This window comes from Sinohyriopsis cumingii, chromosome 2, assembly GCF_028554795.1.
Source record: "Sinohyriopsis cumingii isolate HCF-2022 chromosome 2, ASM2855479v2, whole genome shotgun sequence".
NCBI classification, from domain to species: Eukaryota; Metazoa; Mollusca; class Bivalvia; order Unionida; family Unionidae; genus Sinohyriopsis; species Sinohyriopsis cumingii.
The window spans coordinates 63,420,284-63,446,995 of record NC_142962.1 but is presented as its reverse complement, the minus strand read 5'-3'; the positions used below and the strand labels follow the sequence as shown (position 1 = coordinate 63,446,995).

Here is a 26,712-nt window from a genome sequence, read left to right as displayed (position 1 = left end):
GTCAAAATGAGAAACTTTCTTAAAGGTTTCAATGTGGCCTTTGAGTATGTTGCTTGGCTTTGGAGTGAATCTATAATGGCTGATTATTATTTTCCAAATTTAATTGTCATTGTAAAATGTTCATGTTTGTTCCTTTTTTTATGTTACATTTATTAAACCTCCAACCCAAACATCATCTGTTCACTGAAGTGCAGCCAGTTACCCACTTTGTTTATGAAGACAATCTCTTTATGTCATCAGTGAATTAAGCTTTTGACTTTTGTCTGTCAATAAAAAAAAATTGTATTTCTTGATGGGTAATTCTATATTCTATTTTTTTTATTTTTTTATTTCATTCATTTGTACATGTATTCCATATTTACCCCAAGCCTGATCAAAATTATTTTAGTGCAGTTCAAATAAATGATAGGTGATTGTTATCATAGCTAAATGTGTGATTCCTAAGCTACATATGAAGTAACTGAAATTTATGGACATGTGAAGCTATAATAAGTGCAGGATAAAACAAATGTTATCTTGTTTAATTTTGCAAGATATAATTAATACATGTACAGTCTGCTCTTCAAATATAAATATGAATGTTTTACAATAGATGTACATCTTTATTGCTGTATAATTTTTTTAAAAATTAAATGAATGCAATATTTTAACACACAGTGTAAATTAAAAAGAAAATGCATGTACCTTAATTGATGGTATTTTTCCTTATGTCCTGTTTAATATCTACCTTGAAAACTGATAATTTTACACAAAAATTGTTGAGACACCATTTATCTCAAGAGATCACCTTTTGTTTGCAGAATGGTTGTTTTCTCAAGAAAGATTTTACTGTATTAAGCAATATTTGTACTAACAAATGAAGTTATTTATTGGCTGCTATTGATGCTATTGACTAATTTCATTGCCATCTTAATACCTCTATCCCTGAATATATATTTTCATTTGGATATGTCACTTAGCTTATATTTACAAGATTAACAGATTCCAAGCTTATATGCCTTTATAAGGTCAACTGTAAATGATTTCAGGCCTGCTTGAACCTAATGTTAATGGGACCATTGGATAAACAAAATTTAAATGTTAAGTCCAAATGGTATGACTGTACAAGTCTTCTTAAAACTCTTTCAGAGCTCAACACCGTACTATGTAAAACTGGTGGTTGTCAATGAAGCTGACCTGTACATAACAGAGATTAGTTCCCCTATTCTGTTTGATGATTCATTACCCACATCTGGACATGTTACGGAGGGTACAGAATTCAAAGATGATGTGGTGTGGTGGGGATCAACAACAAAGGTATCAGGTGAGTAAAATCGAGATGCATTTACACCAGAAAATTAACTTAATAAATTTCTAGTAGAATGTGCTTAACCTTGCAATGTCTACTGACAGTATAACACATTCTTGTTGATTTCCACCCAGTAAGATAGCAAATTTGTAATGCAAAGATAGTTTCACCAGAGTAAACCCTTATATTAGTTAGCTTTATCTTTTATTTTATATAACTTTTCTAGAATTGTACACCTTATTATAATTTATCTTTTGAAGTAAATAGTTATGTTTATTTCGAAGGGTTATCACCCTTAAGATTGTCCAAATTTTACCTTTGCATAATTTTTAAATTAACTTTTAAATACCACTATATAGTCAGCATTGTGCTGATGTGCCATTAAATCCCATCCATCCTTGCATTCATATGTCCCTCTATACCTGTCCAGTTGTTCAAAAGATGGGGACAAGGTTGCAGCTTGTGTCGGAAAACCTCACTGCACTATCTTGATCTGGTTACCATTGCATTTCACAAGTTCTTGCAATCCCAGTTTTATTTAAGTTGTATATTTCCTCTTGGTAACCTCATTTTGAATATATTTGATCGAGTCTTCATACATATATAATCAGAGCTCAAATAATGGTATTCCCACAATTAAATTCCTAAACCAGTTTAAGTGATTTGGCTCCATTACATATTTATTGCTATATTTGGAGTTTTAGTGTCAAGATGCTTTAAGCCTTTTTGAAGGAAAATATAGATTGCCTATCAAATGTTCAGTGGTAAGATCATATGAATAGATGTATATTATTTCACTGATACATTCTGTTGTCAAAGACAAACTTTATATTATGAAACAATATCAATGTTTAAACTGGGTCACATTTGTGGCCATAGTCTCCAAACAGTCTTGTCACCAACAGCAGTATATGCACACACTGAACAGGCTGTCATAGCTTTACAAAAAAAGAAGAAAATCTGACATTAGAAATTCAACTAGAATTCATTCTTCCTTTAAGAGAACACTTTGGCATTATCATGCACACATTTTTGATTGGCACACATAGATATAATGCAACATTGTTTGACTACCTAGTTGATCATGACAATAAAGATATGAATTTTCCAGACATATTTCGGGTAAATTTATAATTTTCTTATGTACGTGAAATATCAGAACAGAGAGAAAAGTAATTAGTTTTTAGTGTCTGGATATTTTGATCATTGGTGGGATATCCAAACTAAATTTTTTGATCATTTTTTAACCTCAGCCAGAGAGCATATCTTTTAACTATTTTAAATTTTTAGTTTTGTCTTTGGTTTTATTTATCATTTAAAGAATACTAACACTGCTATCTGAATATCTACTAAATTTATAATGAATTAATAATTTTCTTGATAAAATTTGTTCTCATATTATGAAAAGAAAAATATTACTAACAATTCTTCACAAAATAGAGATTTTTGCATGAAATCCTGGCCACAAAAAATGAATCACCCCACCCCTACCAAAAATATTGATACAGATTTGTATAGTCTTCTAATGCTGGAAAATATAAAAATATAGAGCATTACATTTGGTAGGTATATAAATAATTAAAACAGCAACCTTTCAAATTATCAATCAATCCATTTTAAATAATGGAATAACAGTTAAAGGGCCTATCATTTAGTAATAAATCCACATTTCATCATTTCTTTTGCTGCTGCCTTTATTTTATCTGTTTCAGCTGCAATAATGTTTTCCCTTCTTATGTTCATGAAGTCATTTAGCTGATTTAAGAGACAGGAGTTAAAGTCATTTGAAATAAGCATACATCTGCCCAAATAACGAAAAATATTTTATATATGAAATATGATCACATTCATGTTTTTCTCCATACAGCTATTTTTGCGTATTTTTTTAAATCTCTACACAACAAAGATAAGGAAAATATATCATCTGTCAAACATAATCCAGACTACCGTAAAGCATTGTCAGACTGATTATTCCCACTTTAAATCACATGACTGTAACAAATCTTCAGATGTTTTAAGAAAACTAAAGTTAAAGTAATGCAGCTACACATTAGTCCCTGTGATTAATATTAAACTTGGAAAAAACTATTACAGTGTGACCCCGCTATAACACAGTAGTTGGGAGCCATAAAATCCGACCGCGCTATATACCAAACCGTGTTATTTGCAACTAAGTCAGTTAGCTGAAGAAAATGTACCCCCCCCAACAACAAAAAAATGTGGGGGTTTGTGGGTAATAAATGTGGGCAGTAAAATACATGCTTTGTTGGCAGTTACCATCTTGAATTGATGCATATTAAATGAGAAATACACCTGAAGTGAAAACAGAGAAAACATAATATAATAGTTTACTTTATTTAGAGAACCATGAATTGGTACATATACGTGAATCCTGTTTATATATAAATGTCTAATGTATAGCATGAATAGAGTATCAACACTGTATACTCATCTGCGAACCTCATCATATACATTGAATCCACAATACAAGTGATTCCATGGAAAATATGCACACACAGCTTGAAAATATTCATTAATTTTGTAACAGGTCATACTGGTCTGAATTCAGTGGAAAAACATAGCACAATCATGTAACGAATGACGAAGCACATTTACTTTAAAGTACGTTCCAAGTCGGTAAAAGTTAGTTTGCGTTTTAAGCCGCCGTTGGCGTAAACTTTTTCCCTACAAAAAGGAAACTTTCACAGCACAGTTAACATGTTCTAGTCACATTGGAAAATGCAAAATTCCATCAGACTCCATCACTTTTGTTTAAGTTTGGTACTGACTTCCTCTGAAGAAAAGTTGTTTGCTGTTATTGAAAGATTGTAGTCAGCTTTCTTTGATGAAGGGTGCATGTGCTATTGAAGTTACCGCTAAAGGACAGCTTTGGAGAACCAAACGAATGCCCATTTCTTATTGTGGCGGCAACATCAAATAACTGTATTGCATGATTGAGACTGGTATTTTTTCCATTTGCTGAGTAACTTTTCATAACAGTCGGTGCTTCAAAGGTAATCTGTGTCCTTTGAAATTTCAGCAAACTATTTTATCTGGGTACATTTTTAAAAAGGAATTGACCATCATTTAGACTATTCTAGTTACTGTCCCTCCATGCCTACTGAATAAACCAATAAGTAAGATGTATTTTTAAAAAACATTTTAATACATTTGTGGTAGTAGCGTGATGCTGCCTTCCATGTATGCATCTGAAAATCAACAAAGGGTCAGTGGACGATAGAGACGCAGGTGTTCTGATGACAGGGATTATTACAGAAAACTTGAGCATTCTGAAGGATTTAATTCTGAGTGAAATGAAGAGGAATTTTACTTACCATCCACATACAAATGTCAGTCTTTGTAAATATATTAATTGCTATCGACCGGCCGAAAATTCGATGAAAGATAGCTTACAAGACAATACCTCGTCCGGTTGATCTCTGTTACCAGAAATGTCAAGAACAAAAAAGCGGATATTTCACAACATACAGAACTCTTGCTAGATGTCAAGATAAGCGGATTATGATATAACATTGCACTGTTTAGATGGTTTGTCAGTATGGACAAAGAATTTGTTTATGTAACAATAGATAAATTTCAGTGCATTTTATATCCAGTTTGCAGCTTCCTTTCATGGGGCCTCTGAATTTCTGCACTCCAAACCAATGGTTGTATATAAAAGTTTAAACAGTCAACAATGTCGCCAACAAATAAAAAAAGCCACATGGTATGTTTTGCAGCCAATAAGGAAAAACAATCCAAGTTTGCGACATTGGCAAAGACCTACGCGATCCCAGAATAAACTTTTTATACATTTTTTCTTCTTCTTACTTTTAAGGAGTAAAAAAATACTTTCTCGTGTATGAGAAAAATACTTTTTCGTGTACGAGAAAAATACATATAAAATTTCAGGAGCCAGGCCACGAACGTCTTGTATTATTCATACGCGATCTCTTCCTCAAAATGATAAGCAATGTTTTACGTTTTTTTCTCATACTTTTTAAGAATTTTTTTGTGCACAAGAAAAATACATGTATATGAAATTTCGGGGGCCACGCCACAACTGTGTTATATCCAAATTCATGTAATAACAGAGTGCGCTATTGCAGGGTCACACTGTATACATATTTCATAATCTAGTTGGCTTGCATTCATTGGTGCTTACATCAAGTCAAAGAGTTTCAGTCTATCAGCACATGTATTAGTAAAGTATTGGTGTATTGCTCAAACATTTAGGCCAAATCAATCAGTCTCATAGGAGAGATGATCAACAAGAGGTCAAATACTGTCCAGCAATAAGCAACATTAATCAAATTTCAGGCAGCAACAGGCCACTCAATTGAGCAGGCAGTTTAATAAAGTGGGTAAGAAGCAAGGTTTCTCTTTCCACATTTTTCCTAACAACATTTGTTGATTTGCCACCCTGTCTACCAACAGACAGCCTTCCAATTGACTTTATTTTCATCAACATGGATTGAAATAATTTTGCAACATGAATGGGCACAATCTGAATTGTTTTGGTGGGGCTACAAATTTCATTAATCAAACCGTGGGTCGTCCCCTCTCATCTTCCCAATTAATGACAGCTGTGCCATCATATTTGGAGTAAGATGAAAGTTTGCTGAACAAAACCTGATTATTACTTGACAAGCAGGTGGTGCAGATTGTTCAGAAACCAAACTGTCTCTGGTTTTATTCCAGGCACATTCTAGTGTAAAAATCCAACAGAAAGTTAAAGCTGTTCATCAACCTTGACTTTCTCAACAAATACATTGCCATGCCAAAGTTCAGGATGGAACAGCATGATTAAAGAGGCTTTCCATCAAAAGGGACAAATTTGTGATCAGCCTAGATTTGATAAAAATATATTTCCACATCTTTATTCACATAGCCTCATACAAGTTCCTTTGGTTTTCCTAGCAATGAAATATATACCCATTTCATGCATTTCCATTTAGTCTCAACATCAGTACATGTGTGTTCACAAAAATTATAAACTACTTCATCATCCTGTTTTATTAAAATTTGTCAAAAATGACTGTAAAATATCTGGATGACATCCTCTAAAAACAAATGGCAAATACTATTTTTTGAAGGCAGGAATGATCTTCTGTACCTTTCTGTTAGTAGGCTTTTTAATGAACTAGGAAACCTGTCCCAGCATTTTGTCCACCTAGGAATGGAGTTTCATACTAATCATAACAGGATCTGTCTACTTCATTGTACATGTGGTACAGATAATGAAACTTGAGCTGATTTCCAACATGGAGTGGATTACAGTGAGAGTTCCTACAACTCCTCAGCTTGTTTAATGGGACAGCAGATCTGATTCTGCTTGGCCACAATTTCTTGTGGACTTTGCAGATGGTTCTGCTGGTCCAGTGACACCCCTTTTCCAGTCTTCTTGAGAAAGTCAGGATCATGTTCAGAATAGTATTATTTCTGTGTCATTGGTCCAGTGATGTTTGCTCATGACATAAATTCCTTTAGGAAAACAATACCTAAAATTACAGTATTTACAGATATCAGTTGATAGGCTTGAGAAACCTGATGCCATGTATTGACATTGTCAGCAGCATGGAGGGCCTGGAGGAAATATCTCTTCACATCAACCTTCTTGAAAGGAAAGCTATAATCAATGCTTTGCATGTCTGGAAGGACCATCTTTACAGGAAAGTAGTTCTCTCATATTGGACAAATGACTAAACCTATACATTCTGGTTTGCAAGTTTCTATGCTGTTGCTCCCAGCTAAATATAATTACACAGATTGTACACATAACTGACAGACTCAATGTTCTGATCAACTTTGTCAAAAAGGGACCAGATCCTTCATTCAGTGTGGTCCATTCATCATTTGGTCTATATTGGAATTTTATGCTTTCATGGTATGTGATGACAGACATTTTTGCAATAAAATGGAATTACAAACTGCCCAAGTTTGTCTTTCCAGATCGACTCGGTCATCGTTCAAACCCGAGACCTCCTGCATCTGAGGCTAACGCTCTAACCGCTTAGTCCACAGGAATGGCCTGTTGATGATAGAGCATCCGAAGATAGGTATGTTATATACAAAAGATTGTGTTTTGTAGTTTGCCTTTCCTATCCTGGACCCAAAAGCCTGGATCTTGGATGTGCTATTAGTCATTTGGGAGGGGTTTTAGACCTTCATATAACCCTTCTCCCCAACTTCCTCAGTCTTAGAACCAAAAATAATAGAGCAGATGAGAAGTCAGAACTGAAAATTGATCCTGATAACCCTGCTTAGACATGTCCTGGATACATAATCTGCTCAGTTTAGCAACAGATATGTCCTTGCTACATGATCTACTCAGTTTAACAACAGACATGTCCTGGATACATGATCTACTCAGTTTAGCAATAGACATGTCCTGGATACATGATCTACTTTAGCAACAGACATGTCCTGGATACATAATCTGCTCAGTTTAGCAACAGACATGTCCTGGATACATAATCTGCTCAGTTTAGCAACAGACATGTCCTGGATACATGATCTACTCAGTTTAGCAACAGACATGCCCAGAGATATTGTGGCATAGCCAAACATGCTCAAACAGTTATGGTCACAAGTATTCCATTCCTGTCAGGACCAGATCATCCTTGACAACTGGTTCTTATCATGGAAGCTCTATGAATAAAGGAATTTCAACCTTTGATCATGGACAGAAATTTGTGAGCTAGAAGGACCTTCATCTTGAAGGCTTATGAGGGAAGGTGGTACATGTTCAGGGACAGGTACAATGCTAGAAACATCATTCCTCTAAGTGCTTCTTTTCTGCGATGGGCTAATTTTTTTTTATACGATCGTTAGGAGAAAGAGAGGTAATCGCTATTACTATCCTAGTGACATGGTCAGGTTTTCTAGCTAAGAATAGGTTGCTGTCACTGGGCAGTGTCTTCATACACTCCCTCTATATTGAGAGAGGGGATTGTGGCAAACCCCTGTCCTTGTTGTTAAGCATTACTTGAAGCACACAGAGAAAAGTAATGGAACAGAAAAACATCTCATTATTTCAGTGAAGGACATGAAAGAGGATATGACCCCTCATTAACAGTATCATTGTGGCAGAAGTAAGTAATAATCTCAGTGTACACTGAGTCATAGAAGACCACAGTAAGCATATCAGAGTAATACCTGCAATCCTCGTATTTAAATGTAACATTTCACTCCAAAATGTAATCGAAGCAGATATCTGGCATGCACAGTTAAGATTTTTCAAGTTTTTATCTCTGAGATCTAGCTTTGCAGAGACAAGATTTGAATCTGGTGGGTCCACTGGCTGCTAACTAGTGACCACCAAACCTAGTTGACCTCCTTTCAGGCAGGAGTTGCTGGATTCAGCAATAAATGTAATCAGTAAGAAGAGCTTATTAATTTTCTTCTTAAGCATATATTGATGTCCTGGACTGTTGGTTGTTTTAAATTCAGATTACTAGATCAGGCCATCCTTCATGGAGGGAATCTAGCCATTCTTCCCTTGAAGGGTGGCTGGGGGTAGAGCTAAGATTCTCAGCATTCCTTCCTATTACCTATTCTCCAAACATTAATGTGATTGTGGAAAGTATTCAAATGAGACAGCAAATTTTGGAGTAAGTTATATTTACCTGATCACATTACTATAAAACCTTTCCAGTCTTTCTGCAAATGCAAGCATACTAGTTGATGTAGCACTCTGCTTAAAACTGGTGTCACCTAGCAGTGGTAAAGGGGAAGTAATTGGTAAGAGTTTCTTTTCTTGGTGTATCTGGTGTATAGATAGAAAAGATGAATTATTTTCTCTTTGGGAGGGCTGGAACTGGAAAATAACAGTTTATTTTCCTAACATTAACGTTATTGTGTCAGTATTTTCAGATAAATATAATATATTTAAAAAGGTACTACCTTAAATCTTAGAATTTTGAAGGGGAGGAGCCAAATTATTTTTAATTTTACTTTATTCAAAAACCAATTTTAATCATACTGACTACAGTAAGTAAGAGCCATAAACATTGGGGAAGAGATGACCATTTTAAACTCAGTTAGTTACAGAACTGATCTACCTTGAGGCCTTCTATCTGTTATGTACAATATATACAGTATATACAACATGATGTGAAGAATCTGGCTTGACACAAAATAATTAAGTGATTTTAAAAATCAAAGTATCATTGGCCTGGAACACATGCACAGGCATCTGTGAACACATAAACATATATAAAATATAAAATATCATCATGGATTGAAAATTTCAACTGTGAAAATGATGCAAAATTACAGAAAAGCAGGCAGTATTTATTGTACTAGAACTGTTCAATTTTCTAAAGATTTCATCCATTTGAGATATTGATTATGAAAAGAAGAAATGATAGGACCCTACCTTATGTTACTGGGAATGTTGTTCCATACAAATAGACCAGTATATTGAAAACTTATTTTTAAAAACTCCTTCTATGGCCTTGATTTGATGTAATTTTCACTTCTTATGGACCTTAAATTTGGAGTACCATCAGCATCTCTGGTGAATGATATTGCTTAGATAGCCAGGAGTGGCTTTTCTGGATACTTTATAATTGCAACCTATTTCCTTTAAATACTTTTAGCCAATATGTGTACTCTCAATCACAATAAATTATCTTTTATTGTCTTATTACTGTTTAGACACACCATTTACATTCTTACATTCCCATTGACCTGGAACCTTCATGTGTTTTCTTAACCATCTCATTAATTTTCTTTTTGTCTTTTATTGCTTGTTGATAATGGATCAGTTTTCATACATAAATCATTTATCACATAACCTTTCTTGTTACGCTACATGGCCTTAAAGTGCTGGTGCATCATAAAACCACAATCAATCAATCAAACATTTTTTTCTGGACCAGTATGAAGTCTATTAGTAACCAATGATAACAAACAACTCATGCAGGGTCATCAGATAAACATTTTGGTCTTCATCAAGTGTTATTTATTTCATGCTTTGTAAACTTAAGAAAAACATATAATCCATAAATGGTCTCTTTTCATTTGTCCGTGATCATCCCATAACATGGATACAATAATAGTCTTTTTTATTATCAACAATGAAAATGAGAAAAACAACTGATAAGTTATGCAATTGAAATAGAGGTTTTCTTCATAATAAAATGTTATTATTAGAAAAGATGAAAAACTTTTCTTGAAGGTAAATAATAAATAATATTGCCTGAAACAAAATATCTATCAATTCTGTTAGTATAATTTAAACTGCCAGATTGTAGATTGTGCAGTAATCTTTATGTATGTAGACTTGGCTTATTCCTGGAATTGGTGATACCATGGTTGATATATGAAATAAAAATTTCTGATATAATGTCAATAGTTATTTACTGTAAAAAATACAGATCATATTTTAAATTTTTCTAAGAGTTGTTAAAATTCTGATTTTAAGAAAAAAATTAAATATTTTTCCACATACAAATTATTTTTTTATAGGTTTTGTCATAAATCAATTTTGTATATATTCAATTTTGGCTCAAGTCATTATTTTACACCACATAGATAATCTTTTATTTCCTCAGTTTTAACGTTTATTCATGAAATGAGGCAAGGAAGAAAAAGGTTTACATTATTAAAATATGTTAGTCTAGTTGGTGCCAGGTACAATACATATATATCTGTGTTTTAGTATTCTTCAAGAAAAGCTTGCTTTCAAAAGAATTATAATTACATTGCTGTAAATGTTGAGTTTTCTTTCAAGGAAGGAAAAAATATTATGCAAGAATTTATTTCTTGCAAAAATATATAAAATATCATTTTCATTGCTGACATAGGAACACATATGACAATTATATTCTTGTATATCTGATATAGAAATAGGATCCTTCATTGACTATACATGCTTATCTTATTCTGTAGGTGTGATTCTTCACCTCCAAAGCCCTATTGGCCCAGCTTGCCCACCCAAATCAGTGTCCCTCACAGACTCGTTAGTGTGGAAGTCCATCAACATGTCAGGTTTTCATGATGCCAGTGGCAAAGCCTGGAGACTGCAGCATCGGGAGGCCAATGTGTTCAAAGATTATGTCCATAATGAGGTCAAAATTAAACTTGCCAGAGACTCTAAAGAGAACTCCATGTATTCCTCCATCTACTACAGGTCTGCTGAGATGGCCTCTGGGGGAACATACGAGGTAAGATTTGGATTTGGAGGAAACTGTTTAGCTCATCTCTACCAAATAGAAGTAAGCTGTTGCCGTAATGTCAGCATCGGCATTGGTGTCCATATAGATTAAAGTATATATTACATAAACAGCATCCTTTCCTAGGTCCTTGACAAAAGTTTTGATTGAGTTTCCTGGCACCTATGCTATGTGGTGGGGGACTGAAAGGTCTAACTTTGGATGTACATGTATATTAGTTGGAAATTCTTAGTTAAGTTTCTGCTTTTAGTTTTATGCATATGTATTTTTTTTAAGTATGTGAAATATTGGATAAAAAATATATTATTACTTTGGGGAAGAGGTTGTGTATGAATTTGAATATGATACAATTGTGGCGTGGGTCCTGAAATTTTAAATACATGTACATGTATTTTTCTTATACCCTGAAAAATATTTTTTTCAAGTACAAGAAATAGTGTGTAAAATGTTTATTATCATTTGGGGCAAGAGTTTGCATGTGAATTTGAATATAATATGATTGTGGCATGGCTTCTGAAATTCAACAATTTCACCAGGTTCTTGAAGTGTTATGCCAAAATAAACATTATCAGAAATGTTACTAACCGGTATTACTGATCCATGACTAAAGCCAGTAAAACGTCTTTGTGATTGTCTTCAATTAATTCTGTATACAATCGTTGCTCAAACAATAGCCAACATGTGTTTCTTCTTTAGCTGCATACACAACCAAGCATCAGACAATGTGGTGGTTGATAAAAAATTCTCACAATTTAATAAACAACAAAAAACGAAAGCCGCCAACATGTTTGCTGGGCTTGGTGGTGTTATTAGATGCAATCAGTTGACCAGTAAATAATGTCCACTTTATTAGCTGGAAATTGAAAGGATATGACATTGTACATGCATTCAGCTTAAAAATCTTTATAAAAGTATTTTTCACATGTTTCTTTCAATATTCACAAAATCTGAAGTAAAAGTTATATGCACGATGAAACCATGCGTCATTTGTTAATTATTCTTGCTGTAGTCATTCAGTTGAGTAGGAATACAAGTGTTAATTATTGGGAATTTATAATGGATAAAGGTAGAGGGAAATGTCCAAGTTTTATGAAAAATTGTTCCAGCTGGTTTCAACAACCATCACGTCTATGCAAAAAAAATCTGTGTATTACGTCACTTTTCTTGATGACTCTGGTTCCCGTAGTGGTGTTTAATATTATCCTGCCAAATTGGGAGTCCACAGAGCAGGGAACTAGACTAACTGTTGATACACCACCAAACAAGATTCCTTTTTCAATTCTTTCGTGAGATAATCGTCTATGTCGAAACTCAGTTTTTGTATTGTTCAGTTAGTACAATATTGATGTCTTGATTTCTTTGGAAGTAATAAAACTTCCATCATCATTGAGGATATCTCTAAGTGCCAGTTCAAGAATTCTCTGAAATTTGCTTGCCCACAATGGTCCATATCTGTGAAATCAAGCTCTTTATTTTATGAAGTATTCATTTCGCTTGGCTACCTTGTTATCTTTGATCACAGTTATGAAAGAGTCAGTTAAATTAAGATAGTTTATGTTACATACACAATAACATTTATGTGTTTGATTGTCAAATGAAGTGAGTTCACCTGACATACGACCAGGGACGCTAGATTTTAAGTTTGTAAGATTTTTGTGTCTTTTAACTTTCCTTTTATTCCACCTAATTTGATTCAAAAGCCATAATTAACATGGTAATACAAAGGAGGCCACCTTTTATTTCAGTACAACAATACAACAAATACTTCCGGAAGTCAGTTATCAAAACACGGTTAGCACTTAATTAGGTTCTCAGAGAAATGCTCACAGACATAGCTGTTACTGTAGATTGACGCATTTTATGTTTAATTACAAGAGCACCCATAGCATTTATGATGATTACACTTAAAAGGAACTAAAAGATAGAACTAGAACACAAATTTCAATTGATAAAAAAATTATTTAATTTGTAAATATTTATTAAAGTACTGCCTCCACTCAGCATAAGTGACATTTTCATTGATCAAAATTTCCTTACATATGTTTAATTGCATTGTACTAGGAATGTTGTTTGGAAAGAAAATGTAAAAAATTATATGACCTATTTTTAAATTTGATATTTCAAAGTGTTGATTAAAATTTCCAGGTCCTATTTACCATTTTCAATGATAAAACAAGCGATACATCAGAGTTTCCGTTACCAATTTTGATTGCTAGTTTGTTCAATTTCAACAAATAGGGATAAATTTTTAGGGTATTTTCTTGTTTAAAAACTGGGAGCCATGCCTGACCCCATGTTATAAGCGGGTTCGCAATTTATCATGGCACGAGTTATCAAGGGAGTGGTGTACATTCAGTTCAATCAAGGAGCCTGAAAGTTTGTGCGATGATATATCTTCAGGAACACTACTACCAGGAATTCATTTCAATAGTTGGTCATTATGGCCCAAATTTATGCTTCACTGATTTGAGTTACACTTTGTATTTGTTAAATTCTCAGGCACAGTTCACACTAGACTCATGACATTTATGATGATATGAATCACTGTTACTACTCCACCCTAGCAACAAAAGAGGCTCATTGTCACCTATATTTTTTCTTTAACTGGCTTTGATTATGATGACCACATTAGTTTTGGGCATGGTGTATGCATATTATCCAACCTAAAAGCATACAACTAAGTGATTGGATGCATTTTGTGATGGGGCTCCAGGTGGTCAAGTGGTCTAAGGCACTTGCCTTTACCAATCACTGCTATCTCAGTCTGTCCATATGGGTTTGAGTCTTGAGCTTGACCAATGTGGGTCTGTGAGAAAGTTGCCAGTAGTACCCCCCTGTGGATTGGTGGTTCTTACCGGAGTTTTGCCAGGTTCTTCCTTAACCAGTTATACTGGTCACCATATATACCCTATCTTGCACCAAGAAATAGCCTTAACCTCCCAAAACAACAACAACAATAGCATCTTGTAAAGTTATAAATCCTTATGGACAGCAGTAGCTCTCAGACCTATATTTCATGCTTCAGTGACTTTATTAACATCTTGAATTTAAAAGATCATTTATTGGGTGCTGTTTATGTTCCAATCATGAAACTTTATAGTTGGATGTGTTTCTGTTAGTACTACAGCCTTAAAACAAAAAGAAGGTCACTGTGGCCCACATGAGAGATAGTCTAATCAGTTTACTAGATGTCCAAGTAAGATTTTACTAGATTAGCTAAATTTATCCAATTGAATTTTGGGTAAGATTGAATAAGATCATTATCCATGTGATTTGATTCCATACTATTTTCCTGTAATTTAATAACAACATCAATTCTGTGCACTGTAAAGCAAGTTACTTCAGTCTGTCATTTTGATACATGGGATTTGGTTGGGCATTGTCCCTGTTTGTTGTTTGTAAGTAAAGTTGATCTAATCAATGCTGATTTTTCTCTCACTTAAGGCTAATCATACATCTGAAAATTACAATGTGGTTGGCTTAACCCTTTACCTCATGCAAGTGCCTTTGGATGCCTCTACTCCATTCACATACAAGCACCTTTGGACAACTCTACCTGATTCGCTTACAAGCGCCTTTTGACGCCTGCTATATAAACATCAGCCATTTTTAGTGGGTTTTTGTAGTGCCACCTTTGGGGAAAAAATCCTATTAGATACCTCATTCACTGTTGTGAATGACCATTACATCAGATCACATGGTCTCTGTTTATGCTCTGGTCAAAATCTGCTTTTTGAAGTAACTGGTTCATATTCTCCACTCTTCAAAATGGTGGTTGCAGATTTCATTCAGTACTTTTCATGATTAGAATCACAACTATGAAAGCTTCAATACCTTAGGTAAAGTCTCTGATATTGATGTAGGTAGCAATTAGTTTTTATAAATTATCAAATTCAGATGACTTAGTGATGTAGACACAGACAAAGAACTTGCAAATTTCGAGTATGAGAAATGGCAGCTACAGTTGGTCATGTGGCTTCACTAACTTGACAGTGAACGAGTTCTCTCAAGATTTTAAAGCACATAAAAAATTCTTCCATGAAAAATAATTACATGGCTATAACGATCGGACTTTACTCTTAAATTTTTCCATACATAATAGATGTGTACCAAAAATGTAATTTGGTTAAAATTGCTGTTAAATGTAAGATACACTATGCTACTTAACAGTTAACAGGCAGGCCTATGTGTATGGAGTCGAATAGGTAACAGATGTTCTATTTATAGTGCACTGCACTGGGTAACTTTGCTACATGTGTATCAAAGGGTTAAAAAACCATACACTCTATGAGGTAAAGGTTAAATTAAAGGTGTGACTCACATTATGTACAAAAGTAAGGTATGGCTGCCCTTATTCACACATGAAAAAGCCCCCCCTCCACTCCCACATTTAAAATTAATTTAATTTATTGCTAAATATTCAGAATTGGATGATGTGATTCTTACTTGTGACAAAGAACAAATTACCAGCCATCTAAAATTTGTTTGGAAGTAAGTCCAAATCTCTGCAGTCCATATTTATAGGTTACTGCATTTGTATGGGAAAATATGAACGAGTTTTTGGATGGAATACTGCATGACCTTGGGAGTGCAGTATATCCATCTGACAAAACGAGTTCATATTTTCCTATACAAACACAGTAACCTTTTTATTATATGCTCATTTTCCTATTCTACATCTGGTTAAATTATATAAACAAAAATACACTTCAAGAAACAAAAAACTGAATTTATGCTGTAGTTTCATCAGTTACACTTATTACTGCACACATAACTCCACCTAGATAAATTTAGTCGCATGCTAGACATCACTTTTGAAAGAAAATGGCACTTTGATTAACTTAAAACTGAAATTTAGAGTCATATTCTGAATGAATGCACAATGCAACAACCTTTCCATTTAGTCTGGAATGAATAGATTTTGTTGTTTTTGTCGATTTTGCTAAATTTCATGATAATGACCAGATTTATCTGTGTCAGTTCTACATGAAGTACATCTGATTTCAGCAATGAGGGAGCAGTGTCTTGACATCTGCAAGTGTGTTTCTGTTCTGTCATTAAATGTTTTGAATCAGAATGTGGGCAAAATATGAAGTCTTTCAATTGTAATTATCAAAAAGACACTATGGAATATAATGTTTATTTCATTTTGAATGCAGTAAGGAGGATGTAATTGCACTTGGAATGTAGTTGAAATTACAGTACAATTTCAAAATGTGTAATCAAGCTTTAGAACCCATGACATAGCTCATGTAATTCAGATTTGCAGAACTAAGAATGTACATTTTGAGGAAATTTAGGATGTAAAACTTTAAGTATATTTTTTGCCATTCTTATTACCAGCAAAAGAAGACACTTTTATGTCTTGTCACTTGCATGTTATTTGTAGGGACCAGCAATTTTATGGCCTGTTTGGTGTCTATCACTAGCCTAAATTCAAAACATTGTATCAAAAAAGTTAATGCGGAATGTAGCAAATCAGCTGGTATGTAGCAGTCCACGAAACATCTGCTTTAGTTCATTCAGAAATAAATGTAATCAACCAAAACATAAAGCATCTACTAAGTGAGTCTACATGATTTGTTTACAAAGTAGTTCCTAATACACTATTGGGCACACATTATTGCAATGTGAAGTGCATGTGAGTGCAATATTATAAAATGCTGCACAATTATGACAACATAAAGTTAATGGAGAAAAAAATGAGCATATAATAACATAAACCAGTTAAAAAGAGCAAGACCCATCAGCACCTGTGTCAGACAGTTCTTGATGATGAGAGCACTGATAAATGTTTGTCATCTATGTCCAGATAATTAAGCCTAAAACTATGCAGGTTTCAACATAATTTATCACAGATATTAAAAACAGTGAGGCTACAGGTTCATCCATTGCCAAAGAAATACTGTATATGAGCAAATTTGTCACCTCTGTTCAGCCAAGTGATATAAATGGCTTTGGATCTGATGGTGCTAGTGTCATGACATGGACTGGCAAGGGTGTTAGAGGAATTGTTCTCTAGGCAACAGACTTATACAAGAGACCCAAAACATGTTGTTTACAGTGAAAACAAGAATAAATCATGACACATTTTGCAGCCCAGACAAGGATTTCTGCAAAACCATTACACATTTTAGTAAACAGAATGTACAAAATTTTGTTTATGGTTTTCCATGACTAATATGTACCAGTTCATGTTGCACTTCAAATCTCATACCAAAACAAATTTCATTTACAATTAATAGCTTTGAGGAAACTAAACATATGCAATTCTTATGATACCTATATTTTTCCCCCAAGATTTCTGTGAAGGCAGCAGATGGAGATGGTAAAGCAGTGACAGGGATTACATTCTGGGATGGTCCTGAGGGCCAGCTGGCCCCATTTGACTATACAGCCCCAGAAGAGACAGACACAGTGTGTGATTGTTGCTTTGATGATGATTCTGCTGTGAGTTCAGTGCATTCACTTTTCCTTAATAGATAAATATACTTTATTGCTATACAGTTACATGTATGGTTTATGAGGTATAATTAATTTGTTTTAAGGCTGGGACAAAAATACAGCTCTAAAAGCATGTTTTCATTACTGAAGTTTACTCATAATAAAATGGGGTTTGAAAATTGCACATTCTCTTGAGTCAGTCAAACATACAAGATGTATTCTTGAGAAACTTGATTTGGAGAGCTGCCTTATGCTGTACCAGTTCTATGTCTGTATTCCTGAGTAAAGTTATTTCAATAGTGGGTTGTAACTGTTTAGATTTTATTGAAAGTATTTTGCAAATAAATAATGAAAGATGAGACTTTGACCACTAATTCAATATTAATCATTTATGTTCCATTTATTGTGGCTTCTTTCTTAGTTATATGCAGTTTTTCCACATTTATTAGGAAATTGTGCTATCCAATAGTCATATGAATGCTTAAAATAGAATGCCTGTTAAATTATGTGCAAAAAAATGAAGAGTTTCTAATTTATTTGGCAGGTGAACTGTTCTTGTGACTGCAATATATACAATAATACAACCAAACCCACTACTACTTTAACCACAGCCACGAGAGCCTCTCTGACAAACATCACCACATCCTGGGTTGTGGTACATGTTCATAAAGAATATGAAAAAATTGAAAAAGTGGAAAAAATTCAATACATGCCACAAAGGTCATGTGGCCTCCAGATTTATTCAGGTTTGTGTTTAATACTGATGTATTGATGTAAATCAATGCATTAAAATGGCTAAAGAATTGAACTGCTTATAAGGTTAGTAAAGAATGCAAGCAGTCATTGAGAATATATGCATGAACAAGATTTAACAAGAAAAGTATTAGTTCTCAAACATGGAAGGTTTCTGGTGGTTACCAGATCAAAAATTTTGAATATGAAGTCATTAGTTTTAGCATTTATTTCAAGTGAGACGATTTCAATTTTATCCGAAATGGAATCAGTTAATTATAAAACACTATTTTTGAATTAATGACAGTGCTATTTAAAAGGAAAGAAACACAGTAGTGGAACTGAGCTATAAAGTATTACACATTTACTGTAAAACCATAATCAAATGCAAAAATATTAAAGAAGCATTCGTGAAGAAATACAGACAAACCTTTATACAGCGGTCACCAGTGTTAGCCATCTTTTAATGCCTCCCCTTCTGCAGAACAAAATTGGCTTTGTAGGAGGAGTAGTTTTTCAAGAGGGGATCACACAACAAATAAATAACAACTATATTAAATATTTAATATTTGTATTTTAAATATCACATGCTTGTTATGGAATCAATATGATAAACCTGTAGTAATATTATTTAAAATAACTACAAATACTAATCAATCACTGTGCAAAACCATTTGAAAATCTTATCAAATAATTTAGGTACAAACCTCTAGCTGTAACTATCATTCTTATTCCATTACATGTTCTCACTGCTACAAAATGTATAAATTATGGTGCTTATTCAATCCTTATAAAAATTTGTCTGCAATTATCATGTGACTCTTCCCCTTTATGGTTAAAAAGTTGATATTTTGCAGCTTACTTCTTCACTGGCAACTATAACAGTAAAACTGAAGTGTAGCTCTTATACAAAATAATCTGTGATTACAAAGGAAGTGGGCAAGTGGTCTGCTGGTTATTGTTTGGTACCCTTTTGAATAATAATAATAATGAGGACTTTCTATAGCACCTAATCTTTAGAAGCTCTAAGCACTTTACAACATTAGACAACATCTATAAGATAAAAAACATATATAATGATGTGATTACAAAAATAAACACCATGAAATTAGAAAGCATAAAAAAGATGCTGAGAATATTTAAGGTAGGAAACATTATTAGGTCTTTAAGTTTGTTCTTGGAGTCGAAATAAGTGAGTTTTGAGAGCACTCTTGAATGGGATCACTGTGTCTTTGTGTCTAAGTTCAGTGGGCAATTCATTCCATGTTGCTGGGCCCTGGTATGCAAAAGAATGCTGTCCATATGACTTTCTTTTCATAGCGAAATAATGAGCATACGATTGACAGAAGAGGAGCGTAAGTTTCTTGCTGGTGTGTACAGTGCACATAGGTGAGATCGGATAGGTATGTTGGACTAGAGTCCAACAGTGAAACGTAGCACAGAGAACAAATTTTGTGTTTGATTCTGGATCGTATGGATAGCCAGTGTAGGGTACAGAGCAGTGGTGAGGTGTGCTCTGATTGTGGTACTCTAAGTATGATCTGAGCATCTGTTTTGAACTTTTTGAAGTTTCTGGAGTAGATATTGAGATGAACCAGACAGAATTCAGTTACAATAGTCCAGTCTTCAAAGTACTAATGAACACACAAGTGTTTTAGTGGCATCAACTGAAAGATATTTGTGAATTGAGCTGATGCATCTCAGCTCAAGATATGCAGCCTTGCATATGTTCATGACATGTTGGTGCAGTGTGAAAGTACTGACCAGAGTAACACCTAGGTTTCGTACTGATTGTGTGAATTTAATATTGGTGCTGCTGATATTTATTGTTTGAGGTAAAGGATGTGAATGAGAAAGTCTTTGTGTTGTGATCAGAATGACCTCAGTTTTATCATCATTCATCTGCAGCTTGTTACATGTCATCCATGATTTCACATCAGAAATGCACCTCTCTACACCTTGGATGGTAGCATCAACTTCATTTGGGTGGTTAGATTTGTATATTTGGGTGTTATCAGCGTACAATTGGTGAGACACTGGATGATAGTCTATGACACTTGAGAGTGACTGAGTGTACAGAATGAAGAGAACAGGTCCAAGAACAGACCCTTGTGGAACACTACAACATAGATCAACTGGGCTTGATTGTATTCAATTTGCAGATACAATTTATGTCCTGTTGACCAAGTAGGGCTTGAACCATAGTAAGGCTGTATCATGAATGCCAAATACATGCTGGAGACGGTGAAGTAATACATCATGGTCTTTTGTGCCAAATGCTGCAGACAAATCAAGGAGGGTGAGGACTGTAATCTTTCTGCTATCCAACGCAGAGAGAATGTCATTAACTACTTTTAGAAGAGTAGTTTCAGTACTGTGGCAAGGGTGATATGCAGATTGTACATTGCTAAAAAGACTGAATTCAGATGAGATACAAGCTGGGATAGAACAACCTTTTTTAAGATTTTTTATATGAATGGGAGATTAGAAACTGGGCGGTAGTTCTTTAAATCGTTATGGTCTAGTGTTGGTTTCTTCAGCAGAGACTTTACAATGGCAGTTTTGAAAAATGATGGGAATTCCCCAGATGAGAGAGAGGTATTAATAACATCAGTTAGTGAAGGCAATACTGGATCTAAGCACTCAAGCAGCAGTGATGTTGGAATTGGATCAAGTTCACATGACTTTGGTGCACTCTTCATCATGATTGTACATACGAAATCTATAGAGACAGGTTCAAATGCTGCTAATGGTTGCTACTCAAATTCTGTATCCCAACTGTATGGTGACGATGAGTCAATTGAAATTGTGGTGTCAAGCTTATCTCTAATGGTTTGTACTTTGTCACGGAAGAAATTTACAAACATGTCCAGAAGGTCGACTGGAGAGAAGGTAGTTGGAAGTGGTGTTGATTTGTTCCTTGACATTAGCTTGTTAGCAATTTCGAAGAGCTCTTTGCAGCTGGAACTTTCCACGATCTTAGTAGTGTAGTGAGCTGATTTCACTGCATGGACTATATTTGTGACATTCTTCTTAGTGACTTCATAGATTTGCTTATGAATAGTAAGTCTGGTGGAAAGCCAGAGCCTCTCAGCTTTACGGCAGTCTCTTTTAGCAGTGTGAAGCTGGTCCCTAACACTGCTATACCATGGAGAACACTTTTGAATTGATACTCTGCACTTGGTAGCTGGGGCATGTTTGTCAAGCAATGAACACAGACAGTTATCGAGTTGTTTTGCAGTAGGAGGTAAGCAAGTTGTTAGGTTAGCTTGGATGTCGTGCATTAGTTTGGTTCTATTTATCATATGGAGGTTTCTCTTAGTAGCAGATAAAGGTGGAGGGTTAGGGACTGATACATCAAGATGGCATATAATGCAGAGGTGATCTGATGTAAGGTCATGAGATACCAGGGAGGACCGTAGAATGTTATCATCAGGTCTATGAAGAATCCAGTTTAAAATGTGACCATGTTTATGGGTGGGCTGGTTAACTGACTGTTTGAGGTTGAAAACATTAATGGAATCTATGAGTTTTGATGTATTTGAGTTTCCTGGACAGTCAAAGTGAAAGTTGAAATCTCCAAGAATAATCAGGTTGCCACCAATCGAATTTCCATAGTCCAGGAGATTTGGAAACTGCTCCAGAGAGAGAGAGTCAGCCAGCTTGTTTTTTCTTCTAGGAGGAGGGTGGTATAGACAGAAAAATTGGACTGACCTTTGCTCCAGTGTGAGTGTGGTTTGGACTATTTCAGACGATGTGTGGTTGAAATTGAATGTCGTGGTGTAGTTAAGATGTTTATCATGGAGTTCTTTGTGATGACAGCAATTCCACCTCTGCGAGAATTACGGGGGAATGACTTGATGGAGTAACCAGTGGGCATTAGATCCACACACTTGGGCTCATCGCCTGATGTTTTTAGCCATGTTTCTGTCAGGCAAAATATGTCAACATTTTGGTCATTGATAAAATTAACTATTTCTGTGTGCTTTTCCGGTGGTCCTACTGACTGGGCATTGAATAATGCAATGTGCAGAGGTATTTCTTGGATAGTTGACACAAAGGTTGATGAATTAATAAGGATTGGAATTAGGTTATCTAAATTAACGGTCAAATTTTTTTTAAATGGTTGTGCCAAAATAAGGGAAATAACTGGGATTCTTCTTCCTGTTCTACGCCGGCCAGCTTTGAAACAACGTTTCTTTTTTCGCTTCTGTTTACATTAAGGTAATGATGAATGTAGTCCCAGTTCATTTAGTCTAGAGCACAATGTAGTGTGGAGAGCCAAGGAGTGATCATTTAAAGCAATTAATGAGGGTCCATCTTAGCATAAACGTGTTGACTGGTGAGTGTCACATGATGGCGATTTGTTCAAAAACAGTGGAGCAAGACAGCTGAGGAAAAGTCTAATTGTTCTCATTTCCAAAACAAGAAAATGAAGAAACACATACGAATTTAACAGCCAATACATAATGAACATAATAACGAAGATGAAAACAGGCAACAAGCACAAATATCATGAAAATGGCACTAAAAATACGGAACAGCTACTTCAAGCTGGTTAAGCGATAGCAGCCATCTTGTCTTCATCCAGTTGCAATCTACTAGAGGGATGCTACAATGGCTGAGGTACCATTTTTATTTTATGGCAGCTGGACATCATGCTGACTTAAGCTGAATAATACTGTACTTCTGATTAGATTTTGTCATCTTTATATAATTATCAGTGGTAATGATAGCCAGTAATTATCAATGTGACAAGACCTGGATGAACACACAGCAGTAAGGGTAATCTGATTACTTACCTTTTTTATATGGATTAAAGTTAGACACTTGTTTGGTATATTGGTACACATTTTATTGTGTTAAATTCCAAAATCAACAAACATCCAAACGATTTCCTCCTGTAAGACCCAATATGTGTTCATTTGTGTGGTATGAATATGGCATATTTTGCACTGATATGCTGGCTACTGTCTATATTAGAGGGGTGACCATACTAGAGGGGTACGTTTGAACATAAACTCGTCAGTACCAATGGATTCATTGTTCAAAGGGGTAGGAAGAGAACCCTAGATAACAAATTGTTGCCCTATATTCTAAAGATTTTGTATTGGTAACTTGCATCTTTTTTTTTATTATTCATTTCATCTTGTACTACATGTTTACTTTTATTTGGGAAGGTTGATCTCCTTTGCAGTTCTTTCTTTTTATATTTTTTAGAACTTATCTATTTTTTGTCACAGGGACCTCAGGTGGCAGAGTGGTCTAAAATGCTTGCTTTGTCAATATGGGTTTGAGTCTCAGGCTCAGCCAATGAGAAAGCTGCCAGTAGCTTCCCATAGGTCAGTGGTTCTTATCAAGGTTTTCCCAGGTTTCTGCACCCATCAGTTATGTACAGCCTATTCTGCACTGAGAAATGGCATTAATCCCAAATAAAGAAAAGTTTTATTGGCATCATACAGCCAGTATTGTACTGATATATCATGGAAAGAAAGAGATTCATAAATTAATAATTTAAGTGATTGAAATGTGATCTAGATTTGCTTTAATTGGATGTATTCTGTCATATTGTTTTGAATAATTAGCCTGCCTGTACCAAGTACAGGGGAGTGTATATTGTAATCCATCATCATTGGTGTTATTTTCAATTACTCATATAATAAAAGTTTTGTTTCACTGCCACTGCTATCATCTTATTCATTAGTTCTTGATGAAACTTAGGCTCTTGCATCATTTTGAACCACCTTGGGGAAAGGGGGTTACTTTGACCTGTTTTTTTCTTCAACATCTGAATTTATATTTTGAGGTTTACCCAAGTATTAAACTTTTGTTTCTTAGGCATATCTCCAGTTGTAGGCATTATGTTTTGATGGAACTTGGGTAGGGTATTTCTAGCATCATTCAAAACCACTTCTGAGAAATGTGGATTGCATGAACCTAATTAATTAATGTTATTTGCACTTGTATTAACTCCAGTGTCAAAGTTTTGTCTTACTGGGAAATCTCCAGCTCTTGGGAAATCCCAGTAGGTATGCAGTGTTTATATAATTTGTTGGGGTGTTTCTTGCATTCATCATAAATCATCACATGCATAAGTTGGTAACATTGTCCTACTATTCTTCTAATAATAACACTGCTGTTTGGAAGTTAACCTCAGTATAAAAGTTGCTTTTAGGGATTGTTGCAAGCATCAATGATTTTTTTTAAGGTTTTGGTTCAAGTTTTCACTTGCTTGTTTTTTTCCAAACCCTTTGACAGAGTCTCATCATACTGGGCATGAATCATTACAAAGCTAAGACAATTCCTTGTACAACATTTTTACTTGCCCCTCTTGGGTGTTAGAAATTTTATGTTTTGGGTTTGGTTAAAGTATTTAATTTTGGTTACATTTTCTAAACCCTTTGATAGATTCTCATCATACTTTTCAAGTCATTATGAAGGTAAAGCAATTCACTCCATGATTTGTTTCTTGTCCTTATGACATTGAAGTTACCTTATGATATTGGAGTCAAGGTGTCAGTCAGAGAAAATTTGAGTTATGGTTTTAAGTAAAGGTTGTTCATTTGCTCACATTTCATAAATCTTGTCATTGATTTTCTTCATACTTGGGACGAATCATTATGAGGATAAGATAATTCATTCTGTGACAAGCATGCTTGCCCCATTGACCTCAGAGTTAAAGTAACTGTCACAGTAAATTTACCATGGGGTTTTGGTTAAGTTTTTTCATTTGCTTATATTTCCTAAGATCTTTTGGAAACTTAGACATATCATTCTGTGACATTGTCACTTGTGCCTTTGATCTAGGTGTTGACACTTTTATTCAATTTGCATTAAAGTTTTGATGAAAGAGTTTTCATTTGCTTATATTTCCTAAATTCCTTGATTCGTTTTCTTCATACTTTAGATGAATCATTATGACACTATGTTGGTTCATTCTATGGCACATTCACTTGCAGTTCTCATCATTTCCATGCATTAAAATATGAAGTAATCTGCAGTTGCTTAGACATGGACAGCCAGACAGTAATGTAATGGAAAATTGTTATGACTGTGTTTGATGTAAAGAAAATAACCTGTTATACAAATGTTATATAGTGATGCTGCAAGATAGATGATAACATGCACAATATAGATCTGTGCCAGGACCTCATAGACAGCTCTGATGGTTAAAGACCAGAAGAGCTTATCCAAAGGCCATCACCTGAAATACATCTGTCCATTAGTACAACTAAACTACTGAGAAGATCACCATGAAACCTGACACACACACACACTCACGAATATATATACATACACACACATGAAAATCATTTTGTCAGTACTTCAGAACAACATGGGGTTTTCACTGACAGGCATCTTATGATACCTATATTTAGTTTGTCTTAAATGAAAATGGTGCTGATCAGACCTCCAAACATAACATGCAGTTTAAAAATTTTACTATAGCTTTTCTAGGATAGATGCTTGTAGCAATATAAGGTTTTCTCTAAATATCTTCTTATGTAATTGGTCCTAAATTAAAATAATGCTGATGAGACCTCCCAACATGAAATCTTGTTATAGCTACTTGTGTCAAGCAGACGGTCATATTGAAAGTTTTAACTAGATGACTTACAACAAGATGGCCATTTTGGTGATCCTGAAAATCATGTTATCACTACTCTTCTTTCAGGCATGGTTGTAACAGGCTTGTATTACAGGCATATTAAGGATGGAGGAGGTGTGATGATTTATGTTTACAAATCTTTAAATCATAGAGGAGTTAATCTTGAAACCAGAGATATTAAAAGGTCTTTTGGCTGAAATCAATCTTTCATCTTCCAACCTATTATTTACTGTTCCATCTGTAAACCTCTAAATTCAATGGCTGACTGGTTAGATGAATTGAAAAAGAAAATGTTAAAGCTCTAAGTATTGATCACAATATTGAAATTATTATAACAGATGACCCAAATACTGACATCTTGAAAACCACTCCACAAAGGCCCTACAGTGTTTTGAGAGTGTATGTGTGATTTAGATTTTTAACTTAGCTTTAAAAAATGTTTAGTCATATTGCTGTGA

The 26,712-nt window shown here is 34.6% G+C and overlaps 1 protein-coding gene across 1 annotated transcript in view; it reads left to right on the top strand.

Annotated features, from left to right (window-relative positions):
* LOC149805047 (uncharacterized) overlaps positions 1-26,712 on the top strand; it is a 357,351-nt gene that overhangs the window by 255,539 nt on the left and 75,100 nt on the right. The window contains exons 68-71 of the mRNA XM_089946893.1: positions 1,129-1,303; positions 11,186-11,460; positions 17,770-17,919; positions 18,458-18,659. Of these exons, the coding sequence (XP_089803019.1) occupies positions 1,129-1,303; positions 11,186-11,460; positions 17,770-17,919; positions 18,458-18,659 (802 nt within the window). The remainder of the gene's footprint in view (positions 1-1,128; positions 1,304-11,185; positions 11,461-17,769; positions 17,920-18,457; positions 18,660-26,712) is intronic.